Source organism: Dipodomys merriami, unplaced genomic scaffold (genome assembly GCF_024711535.1).
Source record: "Dipodomys merriami isolate MVZ:Mamm:240054 unplaced genomic scaffold, mDipMer1.0.p SCAF_192, whole genome shotgun sequence".
NCBI lineage: Eukaryota > Metazoa > Chordata > Mammalia > Rodentia > Heteromyidae > Dipodomys > Dipodomys merriami.
This window is the reverse complement of record NW_027203293.1, coordinates 399,518-414,261: the sequence shown is the minus strand read 5'-3', so window position 1 is coordinate 414,261 and position 14,744 is coordinate 399,518. Positions and strand designations below refer to the sequence as shown.

Below are 14,744 nucleotides of genomic sequence, written 5' to 3'. Positions count from 1 at the left end.
GCTGGTGGACTGTTGATTTTTGTTGGTGGTGTTGTTGTTGTTTGCACCAATCCTGGAGCTTGAACCTCAGGGCTTGAGTGCTATCTCTGAGCTTTCATGCTCAAGTCAAGCGTTCTACTACTTGAGCCACAACTCTACTCCCATCTTTTTTGTTGTTGTTGTTAATTGGTGATAAAGAATCTCATGAGCTTTCCTGCTTGGCTGGCTTTGAAGCACAGTCCTCAGATTTCAGCCTGGTGGGTAGCTAGGATTACAGGCCTGGGCCAACGGTGCCTGGCTTGTTGATCTTTTCATTTCAGTATTTTTGAAGGGGATTTCTTCATCTTAACATTTGATCATGGCAAAGGAGAATGTCTGGGTGTAAAGTTTCAACAAATTGGGCTTATAGAAAATCAGGTATCAGCCAATAGTACTCAAGGAACCATCTCTACAAACATTTTAATTATTTGTCTTTATGTGCCTACACTAGGGGATATGTTATTACCATTTAATCTAACATAATTTTTTTAATCTTGTGTATTGTCACCTGTTTTTTAGGAAAGCATTAAATACTTTCTTAGTGTTAAGAGCTCTGTATTCTTTCACTGGTGCCTGTACTGGGGCTTGAACTCAGGGCCTCTTGCTGTCACTCAGCTTTTCCCTCTCACAGGTGGCGCTTTGCTACTTGAGCTATGCTTCCAGTTCCAGGAGCTCTGAGTTCTAATAGACTGTGGCTGGTTGGTTCTGGGGCTTTGTTTTAATTCATAAAACTGCTTCTCTCTATCTCTCCCTGTCTCCTTCAAATGAATGGGATTACCAGTCCCTGTTAACAGAGAGATGAACAAGAGCCTTGAAAGTACTTTGATGATGTCAAACTAAATACATATCCTATGCTTTAGAAACTTCCTGTGCCTAATAAATCCTCATGTTATCTCCTGGGAATTTCTCTTACTCTCCTAAGAATTCTGCCTCATTTAATTTTATGTGGCTCTGAAGCCACATAAAATTAAATTGGTACATAGTCCCTCACTTTTTTTGGTTGGTCGTGGGGCTTGAACTCTGGGCATGGGTGCTGTCCCGTAGCTCTTCAGCTCAAGGCTAGTGCTCTACCACTTAAGCTACAGCGCCACTTCCTGCTTTTTCTGTTTATGTGGTACTGAAGAATCAAACACAGGACCTCATGCATGTGAGGCAAGCACCCTACCTCTGAGCCAACTTCCCAGCCCCCATAGTCCCTCACTCTGCATGATGATTCCAATTGATTTTTTTTTTTTTGGGTCCGGTCATGGGGCCTGAACTCTGGGCCTGGGCGCTGTCCCTCAGCTCTTCAGCTCAAGGCTAGCACTCTACCACTTGAGCCACAGCGCCACTTCCGGCTTTTTTCTTTTTGCTTATGTGGTGCTGAGGAATCGAACCCAGGGCCTCTGGCATGCAAGGCATGGGCTCTACCATTGAGCCACCTTCCCAGCCCCCAATTGATTTTTAGATATCAAGAAATTTGGCCAAGCAAAATTCCTTTAGTCAGCAGTATTCCTTTTTAAATTGCTTGATTCAAAGAGCACACCTGTCTTCATTCTAAGGTGAATGAGTTGTTAATGAGGCATATGGAAAGAACTCCATGTGTATAAAAAACCAAATACTTTGTCTTTGTTTACAGATGAAACTCTACTGATCAACGTCATATGTGGAATTCTTTCTGGAGTCATATCTTCAGCCATTGCCAATCCAACCGATGTGCTAAAAGTAAGCTGTGCTAGCTATATCTTAGGGACACATCTCACATTTTCTTTCCTTTTTCCCTTTCTCTTTCTTTTCCTTTACTTTTTTTTCTTTTTCCCTTTCTCTTTCTTTTCCTTTACTTTTTTTTTCTTTTTCCTTTTCTCTTTATTTTCTTCAAGACAGGGCCTCATTCACCCAGGCTGGCCTTGAACTTGCAGTCTTTTTGCTCTATCTCTCAAGTTCTAGGATTATATACTTGTGCCACCATGCTGGTCCCACATTCAACATTTTCTAATTGGGAGCAACATTCAGATAATGAAATATAATATAGGTGAATCTGTTCATAATTTATGTCATGCAGTCTAAGTCTTAAATACTCACTAAGTGGATTTCCCATTGATACAGATAGGTCTAAAGTAGAATTCATTTTGGAGACAAGATTTTTAGTGATTGTACAAAAAAGAAAATTTTAGGGTGTGGATGTATTTGAGTTCCTTGTTCCCTTGCTTATTGCTTCATAAAGCCAGATGGGATAGCAACACCATGACTGGTATGCCTGGAGTCTCAGCTACCTGGGAAATGGAGTTGGGAAGACTGTGGTTCTAGGCAAACCAAGGCAAAAATTACAAGACTCCATCTCAACAAACATGCCAGACATGGTGGTACACATCTATGATCCCAGATGTGCAGGAGGCTTGGTTGGATGATCACAGTCCAGTGTAAAAATGCCAAGACCCTATCTGAACAATATCTAAAGTGAAAAAAGCTATAGGTGTGGCTCAAGTGGTAGAACACCTGCCTGGCAAGCATGAAACCCTGAGTTCAAACCCCAGTATTGGCCCCTGCCACAACAGAACATGGGTTACCAGGGGTGGAGATACAGACCTGTAATCCTAGCTACAGGGGAGTCAGAGGCAGGAAGATTGTGAATTGGAGCCCAACCCAGGCAAAGTTAGTAAGTCTCTGTCGCAGTAACAAAATATTAACAAAAGGACTGGGGTATGATGAACGTACTGAGAATACTAGCAATACAACCTCTTTAAATCCTTTTTGGAATAAGACTAGGGACTAACTAAATAAAGTCTACATGAGCTATTTCCTGAACCCTTCTAGAGTACCCCTCCCCCCTCCACTATTTAACTAGTAAGCTATGCTTCTGCTTTGCTCTGCATGCTGGGCCTCCCACATGAGTGGGCGGAGGGCCTTGTCCTCAGAGGTCCTCCGGTCTCATCATCTAGCCTCAAAAATAGATGAACATGTTGAGTTGTTCTCCATGTATGAGGCCACAGATTTATTTTACACTGGGGTAAAAGAACTAAAGGGGAAAAAAACCTGTACTCCTATTAATTTCTTAAATATATCTCAGGGCTTATAAGAAAGCAATTCCTGTATTTTAGTTTCTTTTCCACTATTAGGGTGGCACCAAACAGTTTCCTTAGAAGGTAGTGGTGCTAGATTTTTTTTAAGTAGTGTGAAACCCTTTTCATTTTTAGGAAAGCAAGGCACTGAGACCTGTGGCTCATGCCTATAATCCGACCTACACAGGAGGCTGAGGTCTGGGAATCACAGTTCCAAGTCAGCAGAGGCAGACACATCTCTGTGATTCTTATCTCCAAATAACCACCAAAAAGCTGGAAGTAGAGGTGTGGCAACTGGTAGAGCATCAGCTGTTGAGTGGAAAAAGCCAGGGGACAGTGTGAGGCCCTAAGTTAAAACCCCAGTATTGGGGAAAAAAAAAAGGTAAAGAGCTACATCAACCATGTATCTGGTAGAATATTGGCCACATGGCCCTTGTGGCTGTTGTGAGGATCATTAGTAAGTTCAAGTGCATCAGACTGTAACAGCATCATGTGGCCATCCTTTGGCCAGCTCACTTGCATACCTTTTGGTCCACTGGGTTGGAAATACTTATGGCTAGGAGCAGGTTCAGAACCATGTTTGCTCATGCTTGATGCATAACTAATTAATCACATCAAGCCTTCAGAATTGTCATCACTTTTGATTCCTGTTTGGTAACCTAAAGTCAAATTATATTATTTTCTGTCTTACCCAAAAGTCTTCTTTTTCCCTTTTCCTTTTGTTAGTTTTGAGGCTTGAACTCAGTGCCCAGGCACTGACCCTAAGTTTTTTCTGCTCAAGGCTAGCTCTGGACACTTGAGCCATAGTTCCACTTCTGGACTTTTGGTAGTTACATTGGAGATAAGAGTCCCAGAAACTTTTTTTCCCAGGCTGGCTTTGAACCTCGATTCTTAGGTCTTTGCCTCCTGAGTAGCTAGGATTACAGATATGAGCTACTAGTGCTTGCTCATGCTCCCTGATTTTTTTTTAAAATTTAATAAAGGCGTATATAGGATTCTACTAGGTACTTTGTAGAAATTTTAGGGTTCCTAAGAACTAATCCTTATAGGCTTTTTAATCTCCTGAGGACATTTTATTCAGATACACTATTTTTTTTTTGGTCGGTCCTGGGGCTTGAACTCTGGGCCTGGGCACTGTCCCTCAGCTCTTCAGCTCAAGGCTAGTGCTCTACCACTTGAGCCACAGCGCCACTTCCTCCTGAGGACATTTTAAAGTAGCCATATTTATATCCAGTTTGTTCTAAGGAATATTAAGCAGTAGCTAGAATGATTTTCAGAAGTGGTTGTTGGTGGTGGTGAATGTACTGGTTTCCTTCTCATGTTGGTCTTTAAATAATCTCTAGATCCGAATGCAAGCACAAAGCAACAATCTCCAAGGAGGGATGATAGGTAACTTCATTCACATTTATCAGCAAGAGGGAACAAGAGGTCTGTGGAAGGTAAGCTACAAAACAGATCCAACTCATTCACTTCTTTTAACTTTCTTCTTGTTTAAAAATTTTTCATATTTCTTTTCTTTTCTTTTTTTTTTTTTGTCATCCATGGGGCTTGAACTTGGAGCCTGGGTGCCATCCCTGAGTCCTTTGCTTGAGGTAGCACTCTACCACTTTCTTAGCATCATTTCTTGTTTTCTGGTGGTTACTTGGAGATAAGAATCTCATTTCCTGCCTGGGCTGGCTTTGAACCATGATCCTTAGATCTCAGTCTCTGAGTATCTAGGATTACAGGCATGAGCCATTGGTGCCTGGCTTACAATTAGTCATATTTCTATTAATTTTAGCTACTGGTGTCTGGCTGTTGTTTAAATCTTTAAATGTTTTTGGGTTCCAGTTTCATTGATTGGTCAATATGGTTTTGGGACTATAAATGAAGTTAGTTTTTTGTTTGTTTGTTTTTGTTAGTCATGGGCTTGAACTCTGGGCCTGGGCGCTGTCCCTCAGCTTTTCAGCTCAAGGCTAGCGTTTTACCACTTGAGCCACAGCACCACTCTTGGCTTTTTCTGTTTATGTAGTGCTGAGGAATTGAACCTAGGGCCTCATGCATGCTAGGCAAGCACTCTATCACTGAGCCACCTTCCCAGCCCATGAAGTCAGTTTTTTATGCTGGTGTGGTGTGCTGTTTCTAGGTAACTTAGTCTGTAGCTCATAAAACAGATCCTACATATCATCTAGGTTGACCCTTCAGTATGATAAAGAAGCCAAAGCCTCTGAGAAGTATGTTGTCCTGGTCAAGATCTGCCCCAAGACCATATATAGTTGGTGCTAAAGTCAGCATTAGAACTTAGAGCTTTTGAGCTTTTTGAGTGTTCCCTTTTATTTTTTTTTACTGTGTCACTCTACATTTCTACCTACTAACAGGAACATGTAAAACTTGGTTGTAGGTGGGCACTGATGGTTCACTCCTGTAATTGTAACTACTCAAGAGGCTGCAATCTGAGGATCATGGTTCAAAGCCAGCCTGGACAGAAAAGTCTGTGAGACTCTTATCTCCAATTAACCATCAGAAAACTGGAAGTGGTGCTGTGGCTCAAGTGGTAGAGCACTCGCCTAGAGCTGACGAGCTCAGGAACCCAGGCCCAGAATTCAAGCCCCATGATGACAAACAAACAAAAATATTGGTTGTAATTTGTGGAGTGGAAACCTTTGAACACTTGTGCTCTGTAGAGCAGTGTCTGAATCCTCTCATCATCCATGTTTTTACTAGGGCGTGTCCCTCACGGCGCAGAGGGCAGCTATTGTTGTTGGTGTGGAACTTCCAGTCTATGACTTCACCAAGAAGCATCTGATGCTCTCGGGTCTCATGGGAGACACGGTCTATACCCACTTCCTGTATGTTTATACGGTTTAAAAAAAATTGTTGTTATTAAATAGTTGTACAAAGGCATTATATTTCTGTAAGCCAGGTTATGAGTATGGTAGATAATGTCACCTTTTTCTTGTTTTCCCCCATTTTTTCCCTACCCACAGGTTGGCATGAGGTTAGGGTGGAAAGAGAGTATAACTTTATAAAAATATTATGGGAGTTTATTATAAAAGTATTTACATATTTGAAAATTTACATCAGCGATCAGACAAAATAATCAACACCTAGTGAGTTCTGTTGTAAAACAGAGAGTTTAGTAGAACCTGCCACGTGTGGAGGCCAGAATCGTGGAGAGATCTTTGTGTTTGATCTGTAGGAACAATATTAACTTGATATGGGTAGCATTACTCTGACCCACTACCAACTCCTACTCAAGTAACGAAATGGAATAGATCACCTTTGGAGACTGCTCCTTCGTGTTTCACTGCATTTTTTTTTAATTTTCTATTTCAAAGGTGTTCTTAGCTATAACTGGAGTTTATAAGCCAAATGGTCAGTGTTACATTTAAGAAGTTTGTATTCCATATTAATTTCACATGTTTTGGCAAGGAGGCTAACTTCTGCCTTTGACAGGAGTAGTTGGAGTTGAGTAGTGGTTGACTTTTTGCCTTTTTCCAATCCTGTCTTCATAGCTCGAGCTTCACCTGCGGTCTCGTGGGGGCCCTGGCCTCAAACCCCGTGGACGTTGTGAGAACACGAATGATGAATCAGAGAGTTCTTCGAGATGGCAGTTGCTCTGGCTACACAGGTACCCTGGATTGCTTGTTACAGGTGAGGATGGGCATGTCTATGCAAAGTTGTAAATTGTATACATGTGTATATTGTGACTTCAGTGATTCAGTTATTACACCTAAAACTAAGATGAAGCTGAGAGCCTCTGACTCATACCTGTTATTCTAACTACCCACGTGGCTGACACCTGAGAATAATGGTTCTAAGCCAGCCTGGGCAGACAAATCCAGAGTCTTATTTCCAATTAACTAGCAAAAAACCAGAAGTGACTAAATGGATTACAGAAACTAATCAAGTATTCTCTAAGAGAAAAAAGCCAGAAGTGAAGGTCTGTAGCCTCAAGAAGTAGAGCCCCAGCTATGAGCAAAACAAGTTCAAGCCCTAGTACAATCAACCAAACAACCGCTGAGTGATACTCTAAAGCTCTTACATAGACACGTGCCACCTTATTTTGGCCACATTGAGGTTAGCTTTGTTTGTTTGAACTACAGGCACAGGCCACCACCCCTAGCTGAGGTTAACTTTGACAAAAGTACAAAAATATAGTTGAATAGAGAGAAATAAAAGCTTATTTTCTGAATACCTTCTCTTGTGCTCCGAAGGGCAATAAAGTAGTATTGTTTTCCGTAAACACAGAACTGTATCTAAAATCCACTTTCTGCCTGTGGAGTGAGACTAGAAGGAGACTAGAAAAGTCCCTATCCAGACACTTCTCTCAAAGGAGTGCATCAGTCTTCTGTAACTCTCAGTTCTGAAACCTGGGCTTTGGGCTTCCTGTTCGTGGGTGGATGAATGTCCACTGTCTTCCCATTGGATTGCCAGCAGCCAAGAACTAGGAACCACCTCTTCCAATTCTCTGGCATGATGCTAGCACACCATATATCCAAGTATTGCATTAGAGTGTTTTTTTTTAAAATGAGAAACAAGTTGACTTGAATGTCATGAAAGAAAAATGGTGACCAACTAAAGCCAAGAACATAGTGTTGCTGTTGCTCCTGCCACATCACTTAGTTGAACGAAGGGAGGTTCATTTTGACATGAGACATGACCATATAATACAGACTCAATTCCTTCATTACTCTTCCTTATCTCTCTTCCCCTATCTTGTCTCCTTTATCTATCCAATAATTTAGAAAGTAGACATTTCTGAATGATATCTTTCAGGGGGCAGATACTAGGGTTTGAATTTAAAGCCTTGGACAGGCAAGTACTCTACCACTAAGCCACATTCCCTTTTCTCTGAATGAAATCTTTACTATCATTGAATCTTTTATTTCTTTTTTTTTTTTGGGGGGGGGGGGTCCGGTCGTGGGGCCTGAACTCTGGGCCTGGGCGCTGTCCCTCAGCTCTTCAGCTCAAGGCTAGTACTCTACCACTTGAGCCATAGCGCCACTTCCGGCTTTTTTCATTTTGCTAATGTGGTGCTGAGGAATCAAACCCAGGGCCTCCTGCATGCAAGGCAAGCGCTCTACCACTGAGCCATCTTCCCAGCCCCTGAATCTTTTATTTCTGACCTGTTAAGAAACCCCAGTGGCATGGAAGCCAATGAGCCTATTGAGATTAAATCTAGTTTCCTGTTCATTCAGCTTCATGTAGGATTCATTCTACCTTTTTATTTATTTGTGCTGGTACTGGGTGCTTAAACTCTGGGCCTCATACTCTTTCTTGGCTTGAATCACACTTGCACTTTTAACTTTTTTCTGGTTAATTGGAGATAAGAGTAGCTTGGATTTGCCCAGGCTGATTCTGAACTATGATTCTCAGATCTTAGCCTCCTGAGGAGCTAGGATTATAGATGTGTCACTGATGCTTGGTTTTGTTTTTTGTTTTTTTTGTTTTTTTTTTTATAAAGTGTAGTTCCTACAAGGTAACTTCACCATGGTAATCTTACTTTCACATGATTCAATCAGATTGCTGGGCACTGGTGCCTATAATCCTAGCTAACTCAGGAGGCTGAGATCTGAGGATCACAGTTCAAAGCCAGCCTGGGCAGGAACGTCTGTGAGACTCTTATCTCCAATTAACCACCAGAAGACTGGAAGTGGCGCTGTGGCTCAAGTGGTAGAGTGCTAGCCTTGAGAGAAAAAGCCCAGGGACAGTGCCCAGGCCCTGAATTCAAGCCCCATGACTGACAAAAAAAAAGTTAAAAAAAAGAATAATTTAATGAGATTAACCTCATCAGTTGCTCTCTTTCTCTGTTGTTCAGTAGCTTCCTTCCTTCCTTCCTTCCTTCCTTCCTTCCTCCCTCTCTTTCTTTCTTTCTTTTCTTTCTTTCTTTCTTTCTTTCTTTCTTTCTTTCTTTCTTTCTTTCTTTCTTTCTTCCTTCCTTCCTTCCTTCCTTCCTTCCTTCCTTCCTTTCTTTCTTTCTTTCTTTCTTTCTTTCTTTCTTTCTTTCTTTCTTTCTTTCTTTCTTTCTTTCTTTCTTTCTTTCTTTCTTTCTTTCTTTCTTCCTTTTTTTTTGCTAGTCCTGGGGCAGTCCCTGATCCTCTCTGTACTCAAGGCTAGTGCTCTACCACTTGATCCACAGCACCATTTCCAGCTTTTTCTGTTCATGTGGTACTGAGGAATTGAACCCAGGGCCTCATGCATGCTAGGCAGGCACTCTACCACTGAGCCATATTCCCAGCCCTGTTTAGTAACTTTTAGTGAGTTTCCTAATGTCATCTTCACACATAGACACCAAACATCAATATTATAGAGGGCGCTCTACCACTTGAGCCACAGTGCTCAAACTTCTGGTTTTCAGGTGGTTAATTGGAGATAAGAGTCTTATGGACTTTCTTGCTTGGGCTGGCTTTGAACTGCAATCCTCAGATCTCAGCCTCTTAAGTAGCTAGGATTATAGGCGTGAGCCACCGGTGCCCAGAGAGGGCAAATATTGCTGAGTGGTCCTTCCACTCAATCACTGAGCCAAAACTCATGCCATGGTTCAATTTTTATGAAAATAGTCTGACAACTATTAAGCATTCAATATAATTGGGAAATTGGACACTCAATCTTTTTCTCTTGTTTGCTTTTTAACAGACGTGGAAGAATGAAGGATTTTTTGCCCTGTATAAAGGGTTCTGGCCTAATTGGCTGAGGCTTGGTCCCTGGAATATCATTGTATCCTTTCCTGTTGTAGTGGATTTGAAAAACATAATGTAACAAAGAATATTGCTTATACAAACTAGCAAATTATTAACTTAAAAGTAAATTCTTTCCTATTTGAGTTCTTTAAGACATAACTATTATGTTTCTGTTTCAGGAAATATAAAGTCTGGGTACTAGACACTGATCTTAGTTTAACAATATAAATTATTAAAATGACTTATCTTTCAGCTGGGCATTGAGGGCTCACATTTGTAATCCTAGCTATTCAGGAAGTTGAGAAAGGCTTGGTTCAAGGCCAGCTTGGGCAGAATGTTTATGAGACCTTATCTTGAAAAGTAATAGCAAAAAGCAAGGCTGGATATATGGCTCAAGTGGTAGAATACCACTATAGCAAGTGAGAGGTTCTGAGATTAAACCTCAGTATTACCAGATAATACTAATACTAATAATAATAATAATTAAATAGTTATTGAAATGTAATAAGGCAATAAATATCTCATTGGATCCTGCTGAAGAGCTAAAAGTATTCATAATTTCAGAGCAACAAGGATTGGTATTTCTAGCTACTCTGGGGAAGGATGTGGTTAATAACAAGACCCAAGAATATTTCCTGTAGAGACTGTGTGAAGATAACCACACAGGAATTGGCTGTGGGGGTGTTTGGCTGGCCTAAACTCTTCCTTGGAAAGACAGAGGCAGCAAAGGCAGAATTAAGGAAGAGGAATGTTAGTGTGTGTGTGTGCGTGTGTGTGCGTGTGTGGGTGTGGGTGTGTGCGCGTGTGCATGTGCGCGTGTGCGTGTGCGCGTGTGCGTGTGTGTGTGTGTGTGTGTGTGTGTGTGTGTGTGCTCTGTTACAGAGGCTTGAATTCAGGACCTGGGCACTGTCCCTGAGACCCTTTTGCTCAAGGCTAGCCACAGCTGTACTTCAAGCTTTTATGATAGTTGGAGCTAAGAGTCCCAATGGACTTTCCTGCTGGGCTGGCTTTGAACTGCAATCCTCAGATCTCCTCTGAGTAGCTAGGATTGCAGGTGTGAGCCACTAGCACCTGGCTTGATTATTTCTCTTTCTCTGTTTTTTCCTCCAAAGCAAGGCTTACCAAGGAAGCTTTCTAAGACTTGTTGCAGTGGCACAGAAACCAATCAGATCTCAGCTGTGGTCTTTCTGTTCCAAACTGACCTTGGACACATTTACGGGTTGTTAGCTTGAGGAGTTTTAGGATGGGGCTTCTATGTTTGATAAGGTCTGTGGTATGGGTCTGCCCATGTAGGTCTGCAAATTGATAGTCTGCTTCCATGAACTCTGGGCCTGGGCGCTATCCCTGAGCTCTTCAGCTCAAGGCTAGTGCTCTACCTCTTGAGCCACAGAACCACTTCCGGCTTTTTTCTGCTTATGTGGTGCTGAGGAATTGAACCCAGGGTTTCATGCATGCAAGGCAAGCACTCTACCACTGAGCCATCTTCCCAGCCCCTGCTTTTATTCTTGGAGTTGAGAAGATCGCACTTAATGAAGGGTTCATTTGACAGCCTTAACCCATAACTCCAGTTCTTTGTGACTTATGAGCAGCTGAAGAAACTGGACTTGTGACACAAGTTCAAGGCTGCCTGAGACTACCTTCTCAAAGCGCAAACTTCTGCAATAGTTGAGCTTTCTGTATTCCACTCTGCTTCTCACTTGGCTCATCACAGCTCTGGGATGGGAGCCACAGATGAAGACTGGGTTCTTTCGATTGCTGTGTGTCAGCATCAAATGCTCTTCGCCAGTGCTAATGGCCTGAATTGTAACCTCCAAACACCAGTCCTTACCATTGAAGTGCCCTTTGATACCCACAATCATATACACAAGTACATATTTCTTGTTATAGAAAACTTGCAACAACAACAGCAAAAAAGAATACAGGCACTGTATGTTTTTTCTTTTGGAAGAGGAGCTCCTGATGCTACTTTTCTCTGACTGTTCTGAAAAAGCACTGGAAACCATGTGATGCAGCTTCTGAGAGGATGTTGCTGTTTCTGAACTGCGAGAAGCTCTTGCTGCTTGTCGACTGAAGATATTTCAGGCTGTGAAGACCTGGACTTTTTAACCCCAGGTATAGACAGTGCTAGAAGTAGATCCTCAGAGTATTGCACTGCTTTAAAATTTCCGACTTTGTCAGGATCTCTCACTTATAATAAGTGATTTTAAGCCTTTGAAGACTTTACCTTTGTGAGGAATTGTTAAAATATGTTAACACCTTAATCCAGGGTGGTGTGATGTGTTGGCTTTGAAAATTACCAGTGTATGTTGTTTGGAGTGTGTTGGTGGAAGATGTTTGAAGCTGTTTGACTTCTGTCTCAGGTAATTTTAGGAATTGGCTGTGTGATTCTTTTAAAAATTCTTTTTGTGCTAGCATGGACTTCAACTCATGGTCTTGAGCTTTTTGTTCAAGGCTGGTGCTCTACTACTTAAGCTACAGCTCTATTTCCAGCTTTGTGGTGATTAATTGGAGATAAGAGTCTCATGGATTTCCCTGCCTGGGCTGGCTTTGAACCATGATCCACAGACCTCAGCCTCCTCATCAGCTAGTATTGCGCTGTGAACCACCAGTGCCACACCACCTTTTCTTTTCTTTAAAAGAAATGTATTAGCATATATTATTTGTATAGAAGGGAAGTTTCCTTGTGACATTTCTATATATGCTTCCAGTAGACTCCATCAACCTCACACCTTCTATGGCTTTTTAGACACCTCCTTCTTAAAAGCAATTTTAACTGGTTTCACTGTTTAGTTTTTTATATAGGCATATTCTACTGTATCCATCCTCAGTCACCCTCCCCCTGTAGCTGGTACCCATCCCCAACATCTCTTTTATTTTCCTGTCATTCCTTTTAGTGTATATTAATTGTACCTAAGGGTTAAAAAAGACAATTTCTTTTCCCTCCCTCCCTCCTTCCTTCCTTCCTTCCTTCCTTCCTTCCTGGCTGGGGACTGAAATCAGGGCCTCAAATAAGGAAAGCTCTTCACCACTGAAGCTATAGCCCTAGTCCCAAATGATATCTTTTTATCTAGTTTCTGTTACATGTTTTTTTCCTTCTTGTAATGATACGGCAAATCATTTTTCTTGCTTGTCATTTTCCTTCTTTCTTGTTTTCCTCACATTTTTAAAATGAAAGATGACTTTTAGAGCCCCAAGAGCTTTCTACCTGTAGAAGGCTGGAAATGGATTAGATTTACTTGGATGCCTTCCAGTCTGCTCTTTGATTATTGTGGTGCTGGGATGGAACCCAGTGCTTTATGCACTGCAGGCAAGCACTGTTGACTTCCTCCTAGCCCCAGGCCTGCCTTTGAGAACCACACGCTAACTCCAGCTCTAGGGCAGGTTACTTCTACATTATGTGCTATGTCCCTGGCTGCTTCTTTCTTGGGACAGAAAGGAATAGATTTTCTTGGGGAATCATTCATTTTTTCTCCAAGTCATTTTCACTTTGTCTTCTTTACTAATGCTTCCTTTGAAAAAGGACCTTATGAAGTAGAATTTTACTTCCGCAAGTAAGACAGAGTCTTCAAAAGACTAAGACAAAAATTCAAAAGAGAGAAAGAAGGATCATTGATAGCTTATTGGTGGTGTAGACACTAGATGGCAGTAGAGGCTCTGAGCTCATTCAGGCCTTGCCTCTGGCATTGAACTACATGTTAAAAAAGATTTTTTTTTCTTATCAGAACATTCCATTAAGCAATAGACTTTCTGCTGAGAATCTTTCACTTTTGAGTTCTTTGAATTAAAAGGTTGTTTCATCTGAGCTACTTTTCTAAAATGTTGAAAATATTTTATTTTTTTCAAGTATGTAATTTCTGAAATAGAAACAAATACATTTCAAAGACTGTTATAAAGGGCAAATATCAGACAAATTACCAGTTTATTATGGACAAAAAAGAAACTCAAAACTTTACTGGAAAACTTCAGCAATTTTAAGACAAAAATATGGTAGAGATTTATTATGTGCCTTATAGAACAGGATCTTAACCTGCTTTTTCTGTTTCCTGGAATTAATGCAATGGTTGAAATTTTTAACCAGGAAATAACTTAAGGATTTGGGAAACTTGATCCTCTTTGTCCTGGGTATTGTTATAGCCCTCTCTTCCTCTGGACAGTGCTCAAATATGACTAAAGGATTTCTAAATTTTGTTATTTTTGTTTTTATTTTGTTTTGTGTATATGTGCGTGCTGACACTGGGACTTGAACCCAGGGCCTGGACACTGTTCTCTTAAGCTTTATTGCTCAAAGCTAGTGCTCTACACTTGAGCCACTGTTTCACTTCCAGCATTTAGCTGGTTAATTTTAGATGAAGAGTCTTATGGACGTTTTTTCCTGGTCTGGCTTTGAGCTATGATTTTCTGATCTCAGCCATCTGAGTAGCTAGGATTACAGGGGTGAGTCACCAATGTCCAGTAGTGTTTTGTGTTTGTTTTTTTTTTTAACTTTTATGACTAAGTTGAAGGAAATGTTTTGCTTCTTGGTTTCTTTATGGATTTGTGAACTCATGATGCTAAGCATTGCTGATCTGTACTACTAAAGAGTGGCTCCTATTCATCTTTAATCATGTGCTAGAAGTAGTCTATGTTATGTAGAATATACCTTCTTTATAAACCTTTATACTTTATGCTCTTTATTTAAGCATTGTAGGAATATGTAGTGTAAACCTCATTTCATTTATTTAATAAAATGGAGTAATATATAAAAATGAAATGACTGTGGTTATTTCTTTTCTTTAGTTGAAGACTGGGATTTGAACTTGGTACCTGATACTTTTACTCATTGGCTAGTGCTCTACCAATTGAGCCACAACTCCAATCTGGACACTGTTCTCTTAAAGGTTATTTCCCCTCAACCCTCTCCCACCCCCTGCACATACTCCCCTTCCCACCCCCCAGATAATAGGGACATTTAGACAAAGGCAAACCCAGAGAGTCCAGAGGCTGGGTGGATGCATAAAGAACTTGGTGAGATCATCTTCCTCACTGC

At 41.1% G+C, this 14,744-nt stretch overlaps 1 protein-coding gene across 2 annotated transcripts in view; it reads left to right on the top strand.

The window, feature by feature from the left end:
- Slc25a30 (solute carrier family 25 member 30) overlaps positions 1-14,522 on the top strand; it is a 28,083-nt gene extending 13,561 nt beyond the window's left edge. Inside the window, exons 5-10 of one of the 2 annotated variants that reach the window (XM_070028438.1) lie at positions 1,637-1,722; positions 4,400-4,495; positions 5,760-5,884; positions 6,551-6,689; positions 9,675-9,755; positions 11,287-14,522. In XM_070028438.1, coding sequence (XP_069884539.1) covers positions 1,637-1,722; positions 4,400-4,495; positions 5,760-5,884; positions 6,551-6,689; positions 9,675-9,755; positions 11,287-11,328 — 569 coding nt within the window. In that variant the 3' untranslated portion in view covers positions 11,329-14,522. The remainder of the gene's footprint in view (positions 1-1,636; positions 1,723-4,399; positions 4,496-5,759; positions 5,885-6,550; positions 6,690-9,674; positions 9,756-11,286) is intronic. The other variant, XM_070028437.1, reaches the window with a different exon arrangement.
- Positions 14,523-14,744: the final 222 nt, after the last annotated feature.